Below are 23,951 nucleotides of genomic sequence, written 5' to 3'. Positions count from 1 at the left end.
CTCTGCTCTGGAATCGCTCACAGATCTGCTGCAAATTACCTCCTCTCTACCACGCCAGTGGGACTGAGCCTGCAAATCCTGCTTTGAACTGAGCTGATGGTTCTTTATCGATTTCGCAGCATGTGTGTTTTGCTTATGAAACAAGACATTATGCAGTGAGTGTGGTTGTGTATGTGCGTGTCCTATTTGCTTGCCATCCTCTGAGACTGGCAAGCAAATGCGAACAGAAATGACGTCTTTCCCTTTTCTAGGAGATGAGGAACATTCGCCAAACCCAGTTCGGCTTTGTTTTGGGATAAATAGTCATCTGTGTTTAACATCTGTTCAGAAGCTTTCTCACTTTCACTTGAATCAAACTCAAACACCCCTTGTTTCTGTGTCTTTGGTCTCCATTTTCACCATCCCATTCTTTCTCTTTCACCTTTCCATCTTCCGATCCTCTTCCTCTGCTTCTGTCCTGCTTTTCCCAGAATGACAGCGTTGTGGAGAGTAATGAGGAGGATCCCCCAGAGAGCCTGAACATGCTGCTGACCGACATCTCTCTGGTGAGCTTGGCAGACAGGCAGGCATAGCCCCTGCTTTAGCCTGATAAAGATGGATACTGCACAAGGGAGCAGTGAGTAGGGGTGGGAGAAAAACAGGTAGAAAAAGATGTGTGTTTGTGTGTGGAGGCTGGATAGAGATGCTTTAGACATGGTGACCTGCAGGGTTTGTATTTTATACTGATGATAAGTGTTTGCACTTCACGAAAACAAAAAGAAACAGAGGTAGAGCTTTGTAAAAGTAAGAGCCTGTGCACACTCTGTCCTTTTTTTGTTGTAGTGTAGAAAGAAGAGATTCGACTCAGCACTTTGTGCCATTTGTCCAATTCGCTCCCTACCTGAGCTAGCCATGTTGTTGCGCTATTGTGTTAAAAAAGATACCATGGCAACCCCAGTTTCCAAAGTTATAGACATATCAGGGGGCTCGTTTGTTTATTGTCTGCAGAAGGATAAAAGAGTGAGGTTAAGGAGAAAGCTTTCAGCCTGCTATCACCCAAGGCTACCTGCTGCTCAAATCATACCTTTTGTTTTCTTAAACCATTTTTTTACACTCATTTTATGTCTCGCTCCACATGCTGGCAAAGCACTCGTGTCACACAGTGTTGTTCATTCCACTGTTTAGTTTTTGTTTGAGCACTCTTACCTGTAAACCCAGGATCCCAGCAGCATCAAACCACCAAGTTAAATGACTTCAATTCAACAAGAATTGGTGGTGAAGCTGGTGGGAGTTGTTGATTGTGTGTCTAATATGTGAATGCAAGGGAGTGAGTGAAAAAAATGGTGTGAATGACAAGAAAACAATATGAACTCATCTTAAAGGGGACCTATTATGTTCTGTTCTGTTCAGTGATGGACTCCACTAGAAGCAGTTAAACAAAAATCTACTGTCTGAAGTAAAGTGTGTAGATCCTGCCCCTTTAAGTTTACTCTTGCTTTAAATGCACCTTTCTCTGATTGGTTGCCCCTCGCCTGGTTTCTGCAAACAGGACACAGTACTTGTGAGCACCTGTTCCTGTTCCTGGCGAGAAAACTCTCAGCATTGCCCAAGAATCAAAGGAAAGCATTCAAAAACAATCTTTAAAACTACAAAAAAATATATTTTTCTTTTTTTTCACACTAAAATTTGTACTTTTATGTATGCACTGAGTGTTACTAATATATCAGAATGAAGGATACATGAGTAAAATTATAGGTGCTTAAAAATCAATGTGCGGTTGTCGGTAACTGCTTCCAAATCATAAAAGCAGGTTGCAAAAGTGATGAGAATTATAACAGTTTAGCAAAATTGAAAATGCTCATTAGTTTCACTGAAACTGTATACATTAAAGCCATTAAAAAACTATGTTTGGGGGGGGGGGGGGGCAAGTAATTGGAAACTGAGCTTTAGGACTAAAGCATGCACCCATGTGCCACTGGGTTTATTTCTACATATGCTGACCTCATTGTCTGGCCATGTTTTAAGGTGAAAAAAATATATAAGGAAGGATAAAAATTTTGGATACATCTTGTTCAACTAACTTTTAATGCTATTATAACTTTGTTCTCACAGTTTGTGAGTTTCCCAAGCAACTTATCAGAATAAATATGGATTGAAAATTTAATCTAATTTACCAAAAGCTTTACCAATTTCCTCCAGGGGGGAGAGGGAAAATTACATTTTAACAACACTGAAAAAAGCCCAAAATATGATAATCCAATAAATATTTCGGCAGTCTGCAAGACACTGTGCAGGAGTTATGCATAGTTGGTTCAACAAAGGGTGTTTTTTTTTTAAGGGGACCTTCCAATCATTCAGGTGTGTAGTGAATTTTTTGAATAAGTAGAAAAAGAAAGTTTATTTCAGCAGTCTCAAACTCCTGACAAAAAAAATAAAATTACATATAATATCACCATAAATCTAAATATAGGTACACTGACCGACCCAGCATATTATAGACTTACACATAAACAGATCATATAAAAATTCTTCTGTCAAATCGTCTAAAAAACTAATTTCAAAATATTGGTGCACGACCCATTTGACAGTGTCGCTGCATCCTCTGGTGTTTAATGATTAAAGCTGAACCTTTCCAGAGGCAGAACTGATCTTTGCTTTGCGAGTTTCAGCTCCATCAATCACATGGTTACATTTTTAATCACAGCACATTATGCTACAATATTTTGTTACACCCCTAATCAATGATGATGAATATATCCTCTCACTTCAGGATGATGTTCAGTCCGCCACAGCCGAGTCCCCTCCCTCCTTCAAGCCTCCGCCCCCACCAGGGGTGCAGAGGGGCCCAAGTAGAAGAGATCCGCTCAACAAGTGCCCCTCTTCCGAATCCTCACACTCAGGCTTGTACTTTACAGCCACAGCCTCTAAGAACCACAGCAACGAGCCAGGACACGCTCCTGCCTCACCCTCTTTACACCACAAACGAGAACGCCAGAGGGACCCGTCTCAAGAATACGCAGCTATCAGAAAGAGAGAGCCCTCTGCATTGGCCAAGAAACAGAAAATAACATCCGCTCAGTTGTCCACAGTCACTCAGCACAACATTGGCCCTTTCCCCAGGGTGCAGTCACCCAGCAGAGGCACTAAACCCGCTGCCCCGTCCCCTTCACCTCCGCCTCCTCCTCCACTCCCTGCCCCTCCTCCGCCCCCTTCTCTGTCCCTTAAGCCAACATCCAAGACCAAATCCTCCCCCACCTCCTCTCCTGGGTCTAAACAGCAGTTTGTTACAGTGGAGGTTCACAGGCCCAACGCAGAACCTGATGTCAATGAGGTGCGGCCACTTCCCCAAGCTCGAGGTATGAAATACTGAGCTACAGATCTGATATGTTGAAAATCGTGCGCTGTATAGAAAAGATGGGTAACAGCCCAAGTGACCTTTACGTTTGGTCCCATTTTAAAGTCAAGTGTTTCACTGTCTCCATTATGGTGTTTTTGAGAGATAGATCTGAATGAGAAACCAATGCACACATGATAAAGCTTTTTTTTTTTTTTACCTTAATCTTATCCTTTTTGATGCCATTAAAAACACACAAAAAAAGAAAACAAAGGTACATGTGAAGAGTATGAAGAGTAAAAAAACAAATTCTAAAAATCTGCTGTTCCAACTGACCTTATATTATATGCAAATCTAAAAATGATCCTCAAAGCTTTTCAAAAGTTTTTACTTTGCCTTTTAATATGAGGAAGATTTTTTTTCTAGCTCAGGGGTTTGATATCATTTGTTTTACCCAGTCATATTTAGCTTTTTGGTTGAAGACCGTAATTTACTAAAATAAACATTTTGTCTTTAGTCTGAATTTAAACTGGCATTTGAGACTATACCTTCATTGAAAAAGTGTTTACTCAGGTCACAGGGAAACTCATCCAAAGCAGTTACCCCCTGCTGACCATTAGGGAGAATGCAGGTTTAAAGCCTCTCAGTTTTCAGACCTGAAAGTTACAGCCGTCTTTTATATACAGTCTATGAACCAAACAATGAAATAAATCGAGGATGAAGTTTGTTTGTTTTTTAAAGAATTTGATACATATGGTTACAGATTTGTTTTAAAATTAATCTGTTAATAATTCAATTTAAGTGACTGGGTATCTATCTATAAAATATTCCAAAATAAAATGAAAAATTATTTGCACGAATTAATCTGTTCCAATACATGGAGCTGATAATTTAAGCACTACAGACAAACTCAAATTAAAAGATTGTGCTTTGCATTTAGGGATAATATTTAATGTCTTGGGATTTCCTAACCCTGTGTGATCTAATCTAACATCTATGAATTAAACGACTGATGCATCATTCACATGGGCAGTTTGCTGCAATTGTAATCCTTTCAGTCAGTGGGATCCTGGTCAGCAGGTTATGAAACTGTGCTTTGGATACAGAATTGACAGAATTAAATGTGCTGAAGTTTGAACACGTTTACCGATACTGTTCAAATTCTCAGATTTGCTGATTATTATTAAATATGCAGTGTCAGATATACAGGAGGGTGAAAAATGTTTGGTGTATAATCTTTCTAAATATGTGTTTGCTTGGGCTTAATGGGCTTAATTGAGCAAATACCCAGAAGATTGGAAATTACTCATACTGTATGCAAACATCACTAATCTAAACAAGCTTTTAATTTGGCATCAAATAAGATAATTTTCCAAAAGACATCAAAAAATAGGAGGTTTTTTTTCTTAATAACATCTTTACCTAAAAAACTTCCCTTTATTTGATACCATGTTCTACTTCAGTGAGCTATATACACACTTTGAATTTTAATGGTTTAGAGGTCAAAAAAATGCATGCTATGTTTAGATTCCCTGACTTAATGTGTGCCTGCTTCCCCTCAGGTGGCACCCTGTCTCAGCTGTCAGACAGTGGCCAAACCCTCAGTGAGGACAGCGGGGTGGAGATAGCTGAGTCAGGACACGTCAGGAAAGAAAGTAGCTCCCATTCCTCACGCACACACCTCCCCCGAGACACCCAGGAGGGAGGCGGGGGGGACAACCCCTCCAAACCGGTGAGGGGGGTTCTTCAGTGCAGCTCAAAGCTAAACATGCATGGAAGATTGAATTAACGCTTAAACTTCAGGAAATTAGACATGTATAATTTAGCCATGAGTACTCTTGTATTTCTCTCGTTGTGAGGACCAGATTATGGGTTAAGAATGACATTCATGAGTCGTTTTCACACTTGCACCTCAGACATTATCAAAGGCACATTCTCACTAGTGGAATTACTCTGTGCAGTTTGGTCAAGGCAAATCATGCAAGAGCAACTACTCATTATGCCGAGGAGCTACAGGCAAATCCACCAGACTAGTACCTCCACTATTCATACATTGTCCTGATTAAACAACAGCTAATGTGTGATACAACTCCATGGGACAATTTCATTCTTTAAGCACCTCTATCCTACAAAAGTGTTGCAACAGTCCTGTTCTGCTATTCATTTGTGAAAAATGCTTTATTAAATGGCCACATTTAGAAATTAAAGGGCATTTTTGGACTGATAAGGTCACATTTCAATATTAAATAACATTTCTCCAAGGTGGGGATGTTATTGAACAACAGCTGTTTTGGAAATCTGAAAAATACCTTTTTTTAAACGGTGCGTCTTTTTTAGAAGCAGTTATGAAAGCTATATCTTTGGTATTTTAAACTCAAGGGCATTTTTGGTAACCTTGTGGGAAAGTAAAGACATTTTTTTGAAAATAAATATGAAAAGTGGACATATTTTCTTGGATCCTCACTTCATCAAAGGGCTCAGGTTCAAGGGAAATGGGTCAGAACTGTATTCGGCTTGTAGTTAAGGATTTATGTGTTAAGAAATGAATGTCCGTCCAAGGACAGAGTGGGTCCTCACAAGCAGAGAAGTACAAGTGTGTGCATGTGTGTGTGCGTGCGTGCGTGCGTGTGTGTATGTGTGTGTGTGTTGAAAAGCAAGCCAGTTACTGGTTGATAAATCAATGCACTTAATTGCTAATCCTCCTCGAGAGTCTGTTCTTAATCCTAACCTCGATCTTTTCTCTCCTCCCTCTGTTTGCTCATGCAGATTGTTTCCTTTGTCTCACTCATTTGTTTATTTCTTACCCATGTCATTCATCGAGTCACATGCTCCATCATTTGTTTAATCACTGACTGCGCTGTAGCCTAATGAAATTCACAAATCCCTCTCTGGTTCTTAGTGATTGATGGAAGGAATAACAAGCAAGGATGGGAGTAGTCTGATTGTTTATGGAGAGAGAGCTGATAAATTCAGCATCCAAAGAGATTGTGTAACATAAATGTTTTCTTCTGCTTGTTCCTGAGTGTCAGGCAAGTGGTTGCAGAAAAGAGTGGAGTTATGTGCTCATAAAATCTTGCCCTTAATAAACTTAAGGAAGGCATTTTTAAGTCTTCTCATCTTTATGTCAAACAAAAGACAGCAGAAAGCAGAACTGTGGGGCAGTTACCTGAGTAAGTATATAAGTATGGCTTGATTTCATTCAAGAAAATAGAGTAAACCACTGATCACGTAACTGGATATTTCTCTCTTGCCAGTTTTAAAATGCTGAAACATGTTTTTGTGGGTCTTCCGTTCATGTTCTAAGATAGATGAGTATCTGATGTTGTCCTGGGTAATAGCATTCACAACTTCCTTTCATTGGCACCAAGCAATAATATTCTCTGGGCTATTGAAGTATGTCAGTGGTGTAGGGCATTGTTTTGCTTAAGGTTTTCACTAAGAAGCTCTAGATTGTCATTGTCTCCGAGTTCCAGCATGCTACTGCATAAAAGAGAGAGTTAATTAATGGATGTCCCACATCCATCTCTTCCAAACCACATCCCTACTACACACTCCTTTATGTCAGAAAGGTCACTCATAGACTGATTTTCTTAATCCAAGAGTAAAACAAACAAGTTTTGATAAAGGTTTTGGAAAAAGACGTGTTGGATCCAAAATAGACGGACAAAAGGAACAAAGTGAGAGATAGAACATCAAGCATTTAAAGGGCTAGATATTTTACTCTGCAGGTGATCCATACTCACTTACGCAAGGCTAAAATGAGTATGGATGATTATATAAGCATATCTCTTAGTCCTCAGTCACACAGGCTTGTAAGCAACCTTTTGGCCACCTGTTTTAGCTGGTCTTCGGTCAAATCTGTACTACCTGACTGGTTGGCAAGTGGTTGCTAGAGATTGCTAACTGATGCTGTGTGAAATCCAAAAGGAAACATCCTTGTGATTGTGTTGGTTGCCTGCAAACATTCGTTTGCATGAAAGAAGCCAACATGCCTGCAAAGACTCGTATAATCCAAATCAGAAATGGAGCACATTGACCTCCAAAGTGAAATGTATGCCTTACTGCTGAAACCAACACATTTCAAAAGGCACAACTTTTACTTTGAAGCCTACTGATGTTCATTTCCAGTTTGTACTGCACTCTTCACAGTTTCACGTTTTCTTAGCAAGCAGTTGGTGAGTGTTTGCAGACAATGCAGGACCTTCAGTGCAAATTACAGGCAACAATAAGGATCTGCTAGCAACCAAAGGAATTGTAAGGAGGTTTTGAATCCACCATCATAAACCAGTTTGCAACCAATTTCACCTTGCAACAGCAATATCCATCTACCAGTCACTAACCAGTCAGGGATTACTCATTTTTCCCTAGCGACTGATGGTTTCCAAGGAGTTACTGACTGGTCTCAAGGTTTTTGTGACTTGGGCTTTTGTAGCCAATTTCACATCAACTGCCGGCAGCTAATTGGGGAACACTCACTTTTCCTTAGTGACCAATTGCCAATTGATTGCCAGGAATATGTATGGCACTATACAAGCCTCCTAAAAACAAGCTCAGGAGAAAAATAGTAACCCCATGTAGCAGTGGAGTGTGGTTTAGAGACTGCAGGTGGAGTATTGCCCAGTAAGTTGATGCAGTTAAAAATGGTAACTGATTAGTATCTTACTTACTGCAGTTGGATGCTGGAACTTGGCATTTGAGACAAAGGAATCACAGCGGACAGAAGTCTGTGTTCCTGTGTTATTTTAGTGAAGTTGAGTGGACTTTACCCAGCAGGTAAGTGTCATTGGAGCACAGAGTGTGTTTGGCAGATTTGAATAGAAGTTTGGTGATGGCATGAACTAGTCTCTGCCTCTTCTGTGTGCTGAGGGGAACTCATGAGTCGGTGAGGCTATAGTAGCTGAGAGGTTACACTCCTGTATGCAGGTATTTACTGCCACTCCAACAATATAAGTATGCACACACACATTTAACAAATGTTTGTGAAGCTTAACAGGCAAGGGAACAAAGCAGCCACAACACCCATGAGAATTTCTGTTTATTGAGAGTTTTGGCTATACATGCTGTCGCAGGGAACACATTCAAAGTTGAATTCTGATTGTCAAATTCAACTCAAACCTTTTGACAGTTTGGGGGCGGAAACCAAGGGAGTAATTGAGCCTCTTATGAGCCATCACAAGGCACTGACACGCACATCTCAGTGACTGACGGCTTCAGTTAACTGTGTTAAACTAAGTTACACTGTGGCAGCAGTGTGGGTGTCATTTTAAGTTGTAAATTATAAACAGTTCCTTTTGAATGTACTGACAACTATCACGGGACAACTTTGGTTCAGAAGAAATCTAAGAAATGGGCGGTTGTTCTGGAGTTCTGATTTGAAGTTCTGAAGTCCCTACTCAGCCATTTTGCATGAGTCTATTTATAGTATAATATCTAATAATCTAATGTTCTACTGTCTAATAGCCATGATTATAAATATATTAGCAACTGTAGCTGTTAAATCCACAGCTAGTACAACCCACCAGGGCCTTGTAAGCCTATACTGGTGTTTTTAAAAGTTATGTTTGACTTTATGACTTTCTGTGTCGACTTTCTGGGATGCTTAGAAGTCAAATTGCACTGCTGGAAATAGTTTATTTTGATGCATATGCAAAAAATTTTTGCAAATTTGCATTATAATACTTATTTTCGTTTTTCCTGTAGTATATAAAAATTGGTGTATTTCAAAAATAAAACTATGAAGACACTCAAAATAAATTTCCTGTGGTGGGAAAATATTTTGTGCAACTTTTTTGTATTTACAGTTTTGAGGGATAAGCCTCTTAAATTTCTCTAACTAGAAATATATGTTAAAAAACCCCAAACGATTTTCAATTTTTTTGTAGTTTATTGCACTTTTTTGCAATTTATGTAATTACTATGCACTTAATGCATACATATCATTAAAATTTGGGCTATAATGGTTGTATTGGTGTACAGCAACTTGAAATGCTCCCAAAAATGGCACTACACCATGTAAAAATATAATATTAGCTCTGGCGGACTTGGTTCTATGGTAGGTCTTAAAGGGTTAATAACGTAACCCTTTCCTTACTACTAAAAAAAAAACGAGCTGTTGTAGTTTTTCTTTTAGTTTTTGGCAGAAAGTGTAGCTTGTTAAACCTTTGTTTTATTTCTTATTCAACCTCTCTGTGTCCTTTTTTTTTTCTTAAAGCACTTTTATTGTTGATTCCTTGGATCCTCTGGGAGTTTATCAGGGATCCAGGCCCAAGTCCTCTTATAACAGAAATAATGGCTCGGTTAACAGGGTTTCAGAATGTCTGAAGTATTCAGTAATCCAGTGATTGTTGTAGTACACTCAAGCCCAAAGCACATTGGAACTTTTAATAGTTAATGTTTTTTAAATCATACATGTTATACAACTTAACCACAACACTGAATCCCTTTAACTCACACTGATCTTGGAACCTGGACATAAAAACCCAAAAACATGTTTCAGATTCATTTATAAAGGAAATAAACACCTATAAATGGAAGGAAACTGTACAAGACCCAGCATAAACATGACTACATCATGGAAATGGAAATTAAATGTGTTTTATTTTGTCCTCTGACTTGTGAAGGTGTTAAATTGATTGCTCATTCAGAATAAACAAGGGAAACCATTAGAAAGGTCTATGCTCATTGTTGCTCCATTAAAATAGCCAAACATACAGTATAGTACAGTGTAATCCATGCAAATTGCAACAAATTGAAGGCAGATTAGCTTAAGTTATGAATGTATTTATAAATATGCCTTTCATTTCGTGTTCCTCACTCTCCCTTATTTCAGCCAGGGCTTTTGGAGCCTACCGCTACACTAGTGAGGGTGGCAAAGACTGCCAGCACCCTGGGTATTGCCATTGAAGGTGGAGCCAACACTCGCCAGCCGCTGCCACGAATTGTGACAATACAGGTAAGTCAGGAAGAACATAAAATAACATTGAAAGTTGGACCTCCTATGCTCATGTCCAGTGTATCACTAGTAGAGTAGTTTTCCATGATTAACAATTCAAAATAATGCATATTTATCTTAAACTGGACCTCACTTACTTATACTGATTGGTTATGATTTTTGTGCCTGTAAAACAAAATTCATAGTTTGAGGAGCCAGCAAAGGTTGCTTGGTTATCTGACTAGGATGCCTCCTGGGTGCCTCCAGGGCAAAGTGTTCTGACCATATCCAATCGAGAGGAGGCCACGTGGTAAATCAAGGACACACTGGAAAGATTATGTCTGTCAGCTAGCCTAGGAACGGCTAAGGGGTTGGATAGATGGATATTTGATGTACACAGTGCTGTCACTCCAATACGTTTTCCACCTGAATGGAGGAACCATATATACTGTATGTGGGACTTCCAGACTCACAACCAGAGCTTCAGTGAGATGACCATATTAGGCTATCCCCTCATATACTGAACCAAGAGTAGAATAATCTTTAATAGGCGTTTAAAATGAACAGTCACCATAATAACACTGCTAAATTCAGTTCTCTGCTTACTCTGCTAACATGCAGTATTTTCATGAGTATTGTCCTCGCGTGGTTGAGCTGTGTTTTTCTTTATCCTTGAAACACTTTGGATTTTCTGTAATAGTGCCACGTGCATACCTTCCAGCTGGGATCTTGTGGTCTTTAAGGCTTCATAAGGATTCACACAGCAGCTGAACTCACACTGAGATTTCTGCTAATTTTGTCGTCATTGGGGCTCTACAGAGATGATTACAACATTAATGGCCTACATGTATAAGCCCTAGCTGCCTGGAGATTTTGGTAATTACTTTGTCGGGATGAGGCACTTGGTATTGTGTGTGTGTGTGGGCGTGTGTGTTTGTGTTAAAGGGTAAAGGCAAAGGGCAGAAACAGCAAATTACACAGCACCTTTTTATCTAAAAGGTAGAAGTCGTAGGTTCATTTCAAATATTTAATGTTCAGTTTAATGCTGTGGCTAAATAGAGTTGCAATTATAATTCCCGTAAAGACTTTTTCATTTATAGCATATCTGTCATATTTTAAAATACTCAAAATTCTGAGCTCCAAGCTATGCGGAGTGTCAGAAAAATTCTGAAAGCTTTGCTTGAAATGGCAGGTTAGTCACCTCTAAAGAAAGGTATTACTTGTGGCTGTGAATGCATATACAGTGGGGCAAAAAAGTATTTAGTCAGCCACCGATTGTGCAAGTTCCCCCACTTAAAATGATGACAGAGGTCAGTAATTTGCACCAGAGGTACACTTCAACTGTGAGAGACAGAATGTGAAAAAAAAATCCATGAATTCACATGGTAGGATTTGTAAAGAATTTAGTCGTAAATCAGGGTGGAAAATAAGTATTTGGTCAATAACAAAAATACAACTCAATACTTTGTAACATAACCTTTGTTGGCAATAACAGAGGTCAAACGTTTACTATAGGTCTTTACCAGGTTTGCACACACAGTAGCTGGTATTTTGGCCCATTCCTCCATGCAGATCTTCTCAAGAGCAGTGATGTTTTGGGGCTGTCGCCGAGCAACACGGACTTTCAACTCCCGCCACAGATTTTCTATGGGGTTGAGGTCTGGAGACTGGCTAGGCCACTCCAGGACTTTCAAATGCTTCTTACGGAGCCACTCCTTTGTTGCCCGGGCGGTGTGTTTTGGATCATTGTCATGTTGGAAGACCCAGCCTCGTTTCATCTTCAAAGTTCTCACTGATGGAAGGAGGTTTTGGCTCAAAATCTCACGATACTTGGCCCCATTCATTCTGTCCTTAACACGGATCAGTCGTCCTGTCCCCTTGGCAGAAAAACAGCCCCATAGCATGATGTTTCCACCCCCATGCTTCACAGTAGGTATGGTGTTCTTGGGATGCAACTCAGTATTCTTCTTCCTCCAAACACGACGAGTTGAGTTTATACCAAAAGTTCTACTTTGGTTTCATCTGACCACATGACATTCTCCCAATCCTCTGCTGTATCATCCATGTGCTCTCTGGCAAACTTCAGACGGGCCTGGACATGCACTGGCTTCAGCAGCGGAACACGTCTGGCACTGCGGGATTTGATTCCCTGCCGTTGTAGTGTGTTACTGATGGTGACCTTCGTTACTTTGGTCCCAGCTCTCTGCAGGTCATTCACCAGGTCCCCCCGTGTGGTTCTGGGATCTTTGCTCACCGTTCTCATGATCATTTTGACCCCACGGGATGAGATCTTGCGTGGAGCCCCAGATCGAGGGAGATTATCAGTGGTCTTGTATGTCTTCCATTTTCTGATGATTGCTCCCACAGTTGATTTTTTCACACCAAGCTGCTTGCCTATTGTAGATTCACTCTTCCCAGTCTGGTGCAGGTCTACAATTCTTTTCCTGGTGTCCTTCGAAAGCTCTTTGGTCTTGGCCATGGCGGAGTTTGGAGTGTGACTGGTTGAGGCTGTGGACTGGTGTCTTTTATACAGATGATGAGGTCAAACAGGTGCCATTCATACAAGTAACAAGTGGGGGACAGAAAAGCTTCTTACAGAAGACGTTACAGGTCTGTGAGAGCCAGGGATTTTCCTTGTTTGAGGTGACCAAATACTTATTTTCCACCCTGATTTACGAATAAATTCTTTACAAATCCTACCATGTGAATTCATGGATTTTTTTTTCACATTCTGTCTCTCACAGTTGAAGTGTACCTCTGGTGCAAATTACTGACTTCTGTCATCATTTTAAGTGGGGGAACTTGCACAATCGGTGGCTGACTAAATACTTTTTTGCCCCACTGTATCTGTCTGCCATGATAATTTGCATGCCAACAAATCTTGCTCTAGTTCAGGACTATATGCAACGCTAATCATTTTCTAAACACAGACAATGAGACAGTTACAATTTTAATATCAGTGCTAGGAGTAGCTACAGACTCCAGTCTACTCTCCAGTCAAAGCTGTCTCTCAGCCTCCCACTCCACAGAGGTGGTGATTGAAATTAAAAAAAAAAGGTGGCTGATTGCAAAGGAAGGGATAAAAGGATTGGAAATCAGCACATTCAAAATCAAATAGCAGACTGGAAGAAAGGACAGCAAGTGTGAGTAAAGGACACAAAAAAGTGAGAGCAGTGTTAATAAGGAGAAGAAGGATGAGGAGGATTTGTACAGATGATAAACTGGAGGTTTGGTGGGTAGATCCTGTATTTGGGTATTTGTGTGGGTGTTTCAAAAGTGATTGTTAGGAGGGTTGCAAAGGGATTTGAAGCACTAGTAGCTGTGCTAGTGCTACAAATCTCCCAGACAAGTATTCTCTACCCTTCAAATGTCTTGCTCTCCCTTTTCTTATGTCTTATGTTCCTTTTTTGTGTTTTCCTCAAAGAAGAACAAAGTTTTGTTTCACATTCATCTCTTTGGTTATTGTACAATCCTCAATAGAAGTTTCATGTTCATTCATTCAGTGAGAGGAAAAAAAGACACCAGGTCCTTAATAAACAGGAAAATCTCAGATAGCACTTGTTTTGCTTGAATGGATTTTTCTGCATCATGCATCATCGGGCGTTGTGTTGGTCCATCGTAGGCTCCTGAAGCTCAGCTTATCAGGAGAGCTCTCGTAATAAAGAGATAAACAGTACAAGTCCTATTTTTTATGCATTTTTGCTTAGCTCAAATATTAAACTAAGCTTTCGAAAGAAATGAGCAAGTGGTGTCTTATCACTTTTCAAGACGGCCAGCACTGCAGCTGTTTTGTACTTTCATTCAGCCGCCACTCTGATATGCAAGCCAGCAGGCCTCCCTTCAGCCCCGGATGGTCTGTGATATCGAAGGTTTCATAAGCACAGAGAGCAAGGAAGTTCAACTTAAAAGATGCAACCACTCAAAAGGTTTGACCCCAAACTATTTCTTTTTAACCTCAGACACTTCTCCAAGAGAGTAATAAACATGAAAAGGTACCTCATTGCAGTGGCTAATAGCAAAGGAAGTAGGTGCTTTTTCTTGCATGGGGAGCCCCAGTGGAGCCATTGGACACAAGGTTAGAGCTAATTTCATGAGAGAAGTTTAACTCAGCTAAAGATAAGTTAAATTATTCATGCAAATCAATTTTTAAAATCAAGTCGAAGTTATTTCTGAGACTCTAATTAGCACATTTTCAGCACAGTGGTTCACTGAGGTTATTGCCTTTAAGACAAAACTACAAGCTTTATGATACCATTGCTACATCCCTGAACAATAATACTATATAGCTTCACAGTTATTTACAGACATTAATAATAAGGCAGCCTTAAGGTCACTTGTAACAAAAGAGAAAGGAGACTTTCCACATGCTCAGGTTTCAAGGTGGAAAAGAAGGCTGTGAAAAGTTTGCTCTGTCACCCCGGGAATGCTAACTCAATGTTATTAGGCCCTTGAGCAAGGCACACAACCTCAGTACTTCTCACAGTCAGGACCAAGCATCAGAATGATAAACATGCTCTGGAAATTAAAAAAAAAAATGTTTTTAGCTTTCCACTTGGCATCCACCTCACCCAGGGGAAAAATGCAGGCATCACATCAGAGCAGGTACCCTGTACAATGCACACTCTCTGCAGTATTGAAAGTAAACACTGTGGAGTCATAATACGGCAAACCACTGGCTTATGTGTTTCGTATCTCTCTGGGCACCGGGGCTGTCATCTTAGGTCACTTCAATCACAAATACAGAGGATGAAGTGACGACAAAAACACTGCTGCTGGCTGGCCTTTCCACTTGTTATCAGTCCCCATCACCGCTCATTGAAGCGACAGCTCTTTATCACAGCCATCTTCACATTATGATGACCAAGTGCTCCCCTAACACTGAGTAATTGTTGTAGCTTAAATAACCAACATGATGATGCAGCCCTTGTCTGGAAAGAAATATTGATGTTTTTAGCTCTCATAGTCACATATAATGAGGTCACCTAGCAGGGTCACAGGAAGAAAGACATAAAACTGGTGTTTTTTTGTTGTTTTTCTTTAAGAAGAAAACTATTTTCAAAATGCATCCTGTTATGTTTGGCTTTAAAGAATTATTTTTGGATTTTGATGGCCTTAACATCAAAGCTCTGCAATAATTTTGTTATAGTGTCATGTACAGCAGAACAGTCTTTACCTAAACTCAGATAAAGTGAATAACAGCACTCCCTGACTGCACCAGCCTCTCCAACAATTCATAATGTAGACGCTCCTCAGAAAGTCCAAGGCATTTATCTGACATCTGAACTCCTATTTTAATCAAACACCTGCAAAATGAACAGGTTTCATCAGTGGTCCCAAACAATCCATTGACAGTATCCCAGTGATAGATACCACATATCCTGAGTCCATTTGCCAGCAACCTGAGGTGTGTTAGCTGGCACAAGATGAAGCTACACAATATTAGACAGGTCGTTCTAATATTCTGGCTATCAAATATGTAAAAGAGTAGAAATGTGTCAACAACAGAAAAATATTAGCCAGGAATGCAATGAAGCAAAGCTATTTAGTATAGTGGTGAAATAATTTCATAATAATGTGGATACATACTAACAATTATATTAATGTGTGAAGTTGGATTTGGTTATAAATAAATAAAAAATTATGAAGGTATAAATTTATAAACTGAATATTATAATTATGGCCTTTATCCTCTCATATTCCCAACTTACCTATTGTTAAAACCAAGCTACTATTACTTTATTACTTTAGACTGAGATTCTTGAGTGCATCTAATAGCTGACTGCATGACACTGGAAGCTGGTATTTATATCACAAAACATGCACTAAACAGTTACAGGGACAGTTTGTAGAGACAATAGATCATAAAACAAAGACCATGAAATCATGTCATGTGTCTTGTGCATGCAGAGTGTTTTATACATTTGTATTAATATTTTTATAATATTTTCAACTTTTTTTGATAGAAAAACATCTTAATGCCTGTATTTTATATGATTGGGTGTGTTTATGCTGAATAAATACTTTTTTTCATATTTATGCTGCCTAATTTACATTTTATTTGGTACCGAAACAATTTAAATGACTTTGGTGTAAGTGAACTACAGTAATTATCATCAACTCTAGGAAGCTTTTTAAACCCGGTAAAGTAAGTGGTAAAGTAATCCTGTTTGGCAGGTTAGAAACAAATATATTCTGGCTGGCTGAAAAGTAAAGCCAGTTTAAATCACTTTCATAAACTCTGACCATATAACAAGCAAATAAATGTTGCTTTTTGGAATAGACTTGAATCTGAAGCTTTTGTGTGGCTTAATTATCTAAAATAATGCCTTTTTTATTCATATTTATTAAATATTTTACATATATAACCTCATGTATAATTTGACTTGACTTATTATTAGTGATTATGGAGATTTAAAGGCCAATTTCAAGATTATGTTTCTATCATTCTTTTTTTTAGAAGTTAAAATTCATATAAATAACACTTTCAGATTTCAAGGCTTGTCCAAGGCTGCCAATTCTGCATTTGCTGGCAAATATCATTCACAGAAATATTATCCAGGAGGAAAAAGAAGAGTATTCACAGTGCAGCTTCAGGTCCAGAAAATTCAGAGACAAAAATTTAACAAATTTATTCCTGAATTTTATTTTACCATTATTACCTTAGAAGAATTTCTGTTCTCTTTGACTCTTTTAAGAACAAATATATTAGTACAAGTGGTTCCCACAAGAGGTCGATTTATTTTGGATGTAATCATGGCGGGTTTTAAATAAGATCTCCCTAAAATTCCCCTCTCTTTCTCTGTCTGTTTCTCTCAGAGGGGTGGTTCAGCTCATAACTGCGGCCAGCTGAAGGTGGGACAGATTATACTGGAGGTAAATGGGGTTTCCCTGAGGGGCCGCGAGCACAGGGACGCAGCGCGCCTCATCGCCGAGGCCTTCAAGACCAAAGACAGAGACTACGTAGACTTCTTGGTGACTGAGTTCAATGTGGCACTATAGCTGAGTGGAAGAGGAGGGAGTACGATGACGAAGGTAGCACCAAGAGAAGAGGACTTCAAAGGGGTGATGATGCAGAAATATTCAAGTATTCTATTGATTTATGTGGCACAACTCTTGGATAAACCTAAATAAACCACCAACTGATCTGAGCCCTTCTTCTTTCTCGGAAAACCCACTCTTGAATTTACAAGGCATTACTTTCACTGTGGACTTTGTCCAGGATTCTCCTCAACTTGTTACCTCCCCACTGTGAGACATTATGCGCTGCAGTGGAAAACCTGTACCTTTTGTGTTAAACCGTGTGGATTTCTGGAACTTCTCGTAACACTCCCATGTCTCATGCTAACTTTATTTTACTTACTTTCTGCTTTTAACTGAGAGACAACTGCACATCTAAGATAAACTGATTGCTTGGCTTTACAAGTTTGGATTTGTATGTGTAAAAATGGACAAATGTAGATACAGATGCATATATAATGTACACATAAAAGTACTCCTATAGAATTAAAAAAGAACCTGTAACCTCTGTCGCATCATCTATATATCTAAATATATCTGAAATATGGTGATGATTTCAGGACAATACATGAATCCACAAGTTTTACCAGAATAACGGTGACCATCAGCAAAATACCATCCTTTCACAAAGAGGAAATTGGGGGGGGGGGGCTTGTCATACTGACAAAAATAGAAATAAAATACTGATATTTGTTTACTCCGACATGAACTCTGACTTTGCACTTACACACCTCTCTTTATATCTGTCTTTAAAACTCTGCCTTCACATTAGGACAGCCAAATTGGAAAATATTATCCAATTTATATGTTAGGTGGCTGTAGATCAGGTGGCAGAGCAGGTCAGCCACTAATCAGAAGGTCGTGGTTCGATCCCAGGCTGCCTCCTGGCTGCATGCCAAATATCCTTGGGCAAGATACTAACCCCATGTTTGCCTACTGGTGGTGGTCAGAGGGCCCGGTGGCACCAGTGTCCGGCAGCCTCGCCTCTGTCAGTGCGCCCCAGGGCAGCTGTGGCTACAATGTAGCTTGCCATGTGTGTGAATGTGTGTGTGAATGGGTGAATGACTGAATGTAGTGTAAAGCGCTTTGGGGTCCTTAGGAACTGAGTAAAGCGCTATACAAATGCAGGCCATTTACCATCCACAGTACGATATGCAAAAATGGGATTCTGCATCATATTCAAAACCTCTGTGGAGGACTTCTACTGTGTTTTATTATATCCAATATCATAATTTAATTGGTATGTTTTTCTCGCCTGAATTAGGTTATTATAGTGACTTGAGTGGAGCTCATAAATGCTACTTGTTAACTGGGTGAACAGTAGTAGTGTTTACTGCTCAGCGGCCAATAAAAATCACAAACAGCTGGTGTATCAGCCAAAACAACATTACTATCTAGAGCTGTCACCCAATAATTAGACATTTTTTCATCATTGCACAATGGAAAAATGTTAGCTGTGATGTGTTTGGAGTCTGATATGACTCTAAACACATCACAACTAGATTTGGACATAACAGCAGCAGAGTTGGTTGCACTGCTGTAGGAGTGAGCCAAGGACTCCGAGTGCCTGCTGCTTAACGTTTGATTACTCCCAACATTTAAAACTGATTTTCTTAATTATTTTTAAATGCACTTTTTCATAGACCAATGACTGTGACAATTATGTTGTTTATCTTTGACTCCTTCACAATAAAAGTCGCTCTTTGTTTCACCTTTTTAATGGTGTTAGCATCTGAAAGAGAAAGTTCACTGAAAGTTCACTTTGCCTTAGGAGTAATTTACATCAGCAAGATGATCATTACTTAATATGAATATGAATCAAAGCCGACCTACGGATTAACATAGCCTGTAAAATTGTAAATACATAGTTTAGATTTTTAAACAAAGGTGTAAGATTCCAGCTTTAAAGACTATAGCGTTGCTACAGTTTATCTACACACTCATAAATCAGATCTTACTTCTGCAAGTAACAAAATAAAAATACCTCATTATTGCACTTAAAAATAATTTTCAAGTATCTGTTCATTACTTCAGTATTTATTTTCACGTTCTACTCTTTACCTTTTCAGAGCAGGGTTGTTACATGAGGTTTAAGACATTTGAGGGGAGTATTTCCTGTCACTGTGCACCTTCAAACATCAAACTGCCTTGAACCTATTTGGGTTGAACAATAACATATAAATGGCAATCCATGTGGGGTATCCAGAGAGGCAATTCTGGTGCGGAGATCATCAGCATACACACAAACTGCACCACTAATTCCCTCAGAGATGGAGAAAGATGTAGAAAAGACAGGATGGGAGAAGAAGAAATAAATTGTTATTATAAGGTGACATTTGATAGGCTGGAAATTTAAAATGTACATTTAATATCCTTATTTATTTTAGAGTTGTTGTTTTATTAACACATATACATGATTTGTTGCTCATTTATGTCTCTTTTTTTCATATTAGTGTAGTGTAGGGTAGTAGTTTACACATTTTCCTAACAGCAAAAGATCCCCATTTGATTCTGGGAGGAAACACCAATCCCTTGGGGTTAGCGTCAGGAAGCATCCTGCATCTGCCAGAAAGAAATCTGCCAAATCAAGCATGTAGAGCTACCTGCTGTGGCGACCCCTTGCCACAAATTGAGGTGTACAAACCTTTTGTTACTCAGAGGTTGCGTGAAAGGCAGTTTAGTGCAGGTTACAGTGGTTAGTTGAAATACTTTGGGGAAAGTGACTCTTTTCCCCATGCTGCACCCACACCTGCTGAATCCCACTTTAACTCTAGACTATACAAATTTTTCTGTTTAGGTGCAGAAACAGTCACCTATCTACATTTGTTAGTTTGTAGTACTGTAGCTACTTTTTTAAAATTCCCATTACTTTTATCTCCTTTGTCTATATCGCAGAATTAGAATAGAATAGAAGCCAGAATGAAGTTTGCATTTCCTTGTTTTGTTTTAATAACGAGCTTCAGCTTTTCCACTTTTACTTGAATAAAAAAGTTGAATCAGTACTTCAGCTTTTACCAGAGTAGCTTTTAACACAAGGATCTGTACTTCTGCTTAAGTGACAAATGTGTGCACCTTTGCCATCTCTGCCTGCAAAAGGATTCTGGAGCTCCCCGTTTATGTTCCCAAAACTCTGAATCAAAGATATGTTTTTCAGATTTGGCTAGCTTAGTGTGGAGGTATTCTCAAAGATCATGAAATCCCCTCTCGGATTGCTCAGTTTTTCTTCTGCTTTCCCCCCCACTGAATAACAATTGATGATTTTATTTCATAATTTCAGAGTTATAATTATTTTCACCCAGGGGGGCCTTGCTGAAGCCATGGTTGGTGCAGTAATTATTCCCAAGGAGGGAGTAATGGGACATTTAGAGGACGACACTGCCAAAGATTTCTGTAACGCTCCTTTGCACTTGTGGTTGGATGCACAGTCACATTTTATCCATTTATAGAAAAGCAATTAGGAGATAAGCAATGACATAGAGTGAGAGACGGAGTGAGAGAGAATGACAATGAGGGAGTGACTGAAGTAACAAATGAGATGCACTTGTTGTTGTGGAGATGCTCTGCTTCCTCACAGGAAGAGTGCAAGCGTGGGGAGGATGTACAGCAAACATCCTGCATGTGTCACTCTAGAGACTCACATTAGGCTGCAGGTAGAAACTTGGAGTGATTACAGTAATTAATCCAAGTGCTCTGTGTGTGAACGTGTGATCGTTAAGCGTTTAATGCAAGTGGTGTGTGTCTGCCTGCAGATACCGCATGAAATTATGGAAAAAAGAACATTTTGAAAACAAAGAGACAGCAAATAAAGACACATGTAAGCGCCATCAAGGGAGCTGTTGGACGAGACACAAACAGGGGAGCCGGAGTCTGGTAGTCCGGGCTTTTTAGAAGAATGGCAACAGTGCAGCTCTGTGAGAAATGGCTATCAAAGATGCCTGATTCATTCTGGACACAAACAGAATAGAGAGCATTGTGTTCATGCTTTGATTTTACAACATATCCTTGTGTGACGGTAAAATGTCCACCTTCAACGAATTATCATAAAAAAAATATTTGTTTTAATCTCATATCTTCATCCACTATGTTTGTACTTATAAATACCAATATATATTATGGGGCAAAAAATAATAAGCTAAAGTCTGATTAAATTCTTGGACTGCCTGAAGATCCTTTTTTGTTGTGACAATAAAACTTCAAACATTAGCTGATCTCTATTTTTATGCTTTACCTATCTGATTTTTTTAAGCCTTGTTGGGATTAAAAATGTACTTTTCAAGAAGATTGGTCCTAAGGAAAATCCACTAGATATAAAGCTATTTTTCCTCAGAACTCCTCAAGAAGCTACAGTTCTTACATTTGCTCTGAAGAGAATCGTTCTGAGTAAAGTTTTAATCCATCTAAACATATCTCTCATTTTAGCTCTGGTGTAGTCTACATCAATTTCTTTATCTCTATCTGGCTGTGAAGCTGCTATATGTCCCTTTTCTTTTCTTTTTTGGATTGTTTATACCAGCTCATCTTTAGATATCCTGCAGTAAAAAAAAGTCTTAATGAGAGCCATTACTGCATTACCAAATACAGAATTATTATTGCATTGTGTTGCCATAATAAAATAGAACTGAGTATGGGGAGTTATTGTTTTCTAAAAACGACAGTGAGAAAAATATGACCGTTTTCATATGTCATATCTTTTCTTTAATAATAAAAAGCTTTATGCTGATACTAAAACTGATTAGCTGGTAGTTTATTTTTGTTTTGTTTTTTTAAATGTCCCAAGATCTTGAATCTCTAATGATGAAAAATGTATCCCATGGCTTTACAAAGCTGCTCACAAAGATGAAACAACAAGTTGTTGTTTTTTTTAAAGAAACTGGAGGGAAGTAAAAATAACTAGAGCTTTGTGAGAGTTCTGAGATCAGTCGGGGGCAAAATAAACACAAACAGACTTGGCCAGAGTATATGCATGGATGTGGTTTCACTGCTTGGGCATGTGGAATGAATAAACCAAATGCTCAGTGTCAATCATACAAAAAAGAAAAACCTGGCTTCTCAGTAAATGTGGTTTTCAAATCAAATGAGCTAAAACAAGACACACAAAGGTGATATCACTACAGATTTACTTGAAATTATATTTCCGCAACCCTTAATTTTCTAACCATTTGTGTTTAGATGTACCTTTGGATAGCTGTAATAAGATATAGGTTGAGGTGGATGAACAGATCCTAGAGGATGTGTATTATATTAAAGTTCATGACAGTACAATTAGAAAAAGACTGAACAAGTATGACTTCTATGGAAGGGTTTCCAAGAAAAAGCATATTCCCTTTATGAAGAGCATTGTAGCAGAGCTTAGATTTGCGAAGTTACATCTAAGCAAATCACAAGAACAATGTCCTTTGAACAGACAAGACTAAAATAGAGATGTTTGGCCATAATTCACATCACAACGATCCCAAGAATGCCAGCAAATCTACACAAGACGTCTACTTACATTGATGGAAAACATAACACAGATGCAAATACATTACTTTAAAATTATACAGCTGCGATTGCACTTTTCTTGTATAGACACATATTTTCTATGAGACATGATTGTCTGTACCCAAGTCATCTGAAGCATTGTTAAGATAAAATGATAAAACTTTGGCTTTAAACTGGAGCACGTTTGCCAAAAAAAACTTGAGTAAGTGCATCTCTAGCAATAATCCAAACTTGGCTGGTAGGAAATCTATCAACCATTCATCTGCTCATTTGAAAATATGTCAAACTGGGCAACTTAGTTTATTTTGTACTCACATAACATCTTTTACATTCAGACTTTTTAACTATGACTCTTCAACAGTTAAAGCTTTGACAGTTACAAGCGTGTTTTTGGAAATGCTTGATGAAAACTCAGTGAGCTACTATAGTGTGTTAAGTTGTGGCATCTGAGGGAAATGTGGAAAAGCTCTTTAAGATTGTTCAGGCTTTAGAGTGTGTCCATTAATCCACCAAGTTTGTCTGAGTACATCCTAACTTAATTTGGATAAAAGCTAAGTATAAATATTTGAAAATAGATGTATAAAGAAAGAATGTACTGCAGAAAGTTCAATGAAATGCAGGGTATTTGTCCTTTTTGTGTCATCATACACTCCAAAAATAAATAAATAAATAAAATAAAATAAATCTGTGCCCTCTCCTAAGATGTTGAAACCTGTAAACCACAAAAATAAATTAAATATTTTACTGGACGGTTTTACCCAGGCAATTAAAATCTCAAAAGAAGGCGTCTCCTTCATATATTTGATCTCTAACAGTTTCTAGCTCTGCTGTATTAATTCTAACCTGCACAGTTGAGGCACTTTACAGGGTCTTTTAGAAGTTTTCAAAATTATCTTGTAAATCTTTCCATTGGCCAATGGAAGGATTGATTTCCTGTGTTCTTTTCCAATAATAGATCCAAGTGAATAAATGAGACTGCATTTAAACCTTACCCGCCCAGAAAAAAAGCAGTACTTAATGTTTTCTCAAGGCAAAACTGTTTTCTAAGATTGTTTATTTGCTGTTTTGCATTTAGTAGAACATCTTTAAAGATGGCCAGGAAGATCGTGAAGGACCTCAGCCACCCCAACAACGGACTGTTCTCTCTGTTGAGGTCAGGAAAGCGATTCCACTCCCTGAAGACCAACACAGAGAGACTGAGGAGGAGGC

At 38.8% G+C, this 23,951-nt stretch overlaps 1 protein-coding gene across 5 annotated transcripts in view; it reads left to right on the top strand.

The window, feature by feature from the left end:
• Positions 1-22,122, top strand: part of whrna (whirlin a) — a 241,723-nt gene extending 219,601 nt beyond the window's left edge. For 4 of the 5 annotated variants that reach the window (XM_085164928.1, XM_085164930.1, XM_085164929.1 and 1 more), the window contains 5 exons: positions 471-545; positions 2,750-3,335; positions 4,876-5,045; positions 10,143-10,265; positions 17,061-22,122. In XM_085164928.1, coding sequence (XP_085021054.1) covers positions 471-545; positions 2,750-3,335; positions 4,876-5,045; positions 10,143-10,265; positions 17,061-17,243 — 1,137 coding nt within the window. In that variant the 3' untranslated portion in view covers positions 17,244-22,122. The remainder of the gene's footprint in view (positions 1-470; positions 546-2,749; positions 3,336-4,875; positions 5,046-10,142; positions 10,266-17,060) is intronic. The other variant, XM_085164933.1, reaches the window with a different exon arrangement.
• Positions 22,123-23,951: the final 1,829 nt, after the last annotated feature.

Source organism: Neolamprologus multifasciatus, chromosome 7 (assembly GCF_963576455.1).
Source record: "Neolamprologus multifasciatus chromosome 7, fNeoMul1.2, whole genome shotgun sequence".
NCBI classification, from domain to species: domain Eukaryota; kingdom Metazoa; phylum Chordata; class Actinopteri; order Cichliformes; family Cichlidae; genus Neolamprologus; species Neolamprologus multifasciatus.
This window is presented reverse-complemented; position numbering and strand designations above follow the sequence as displayed.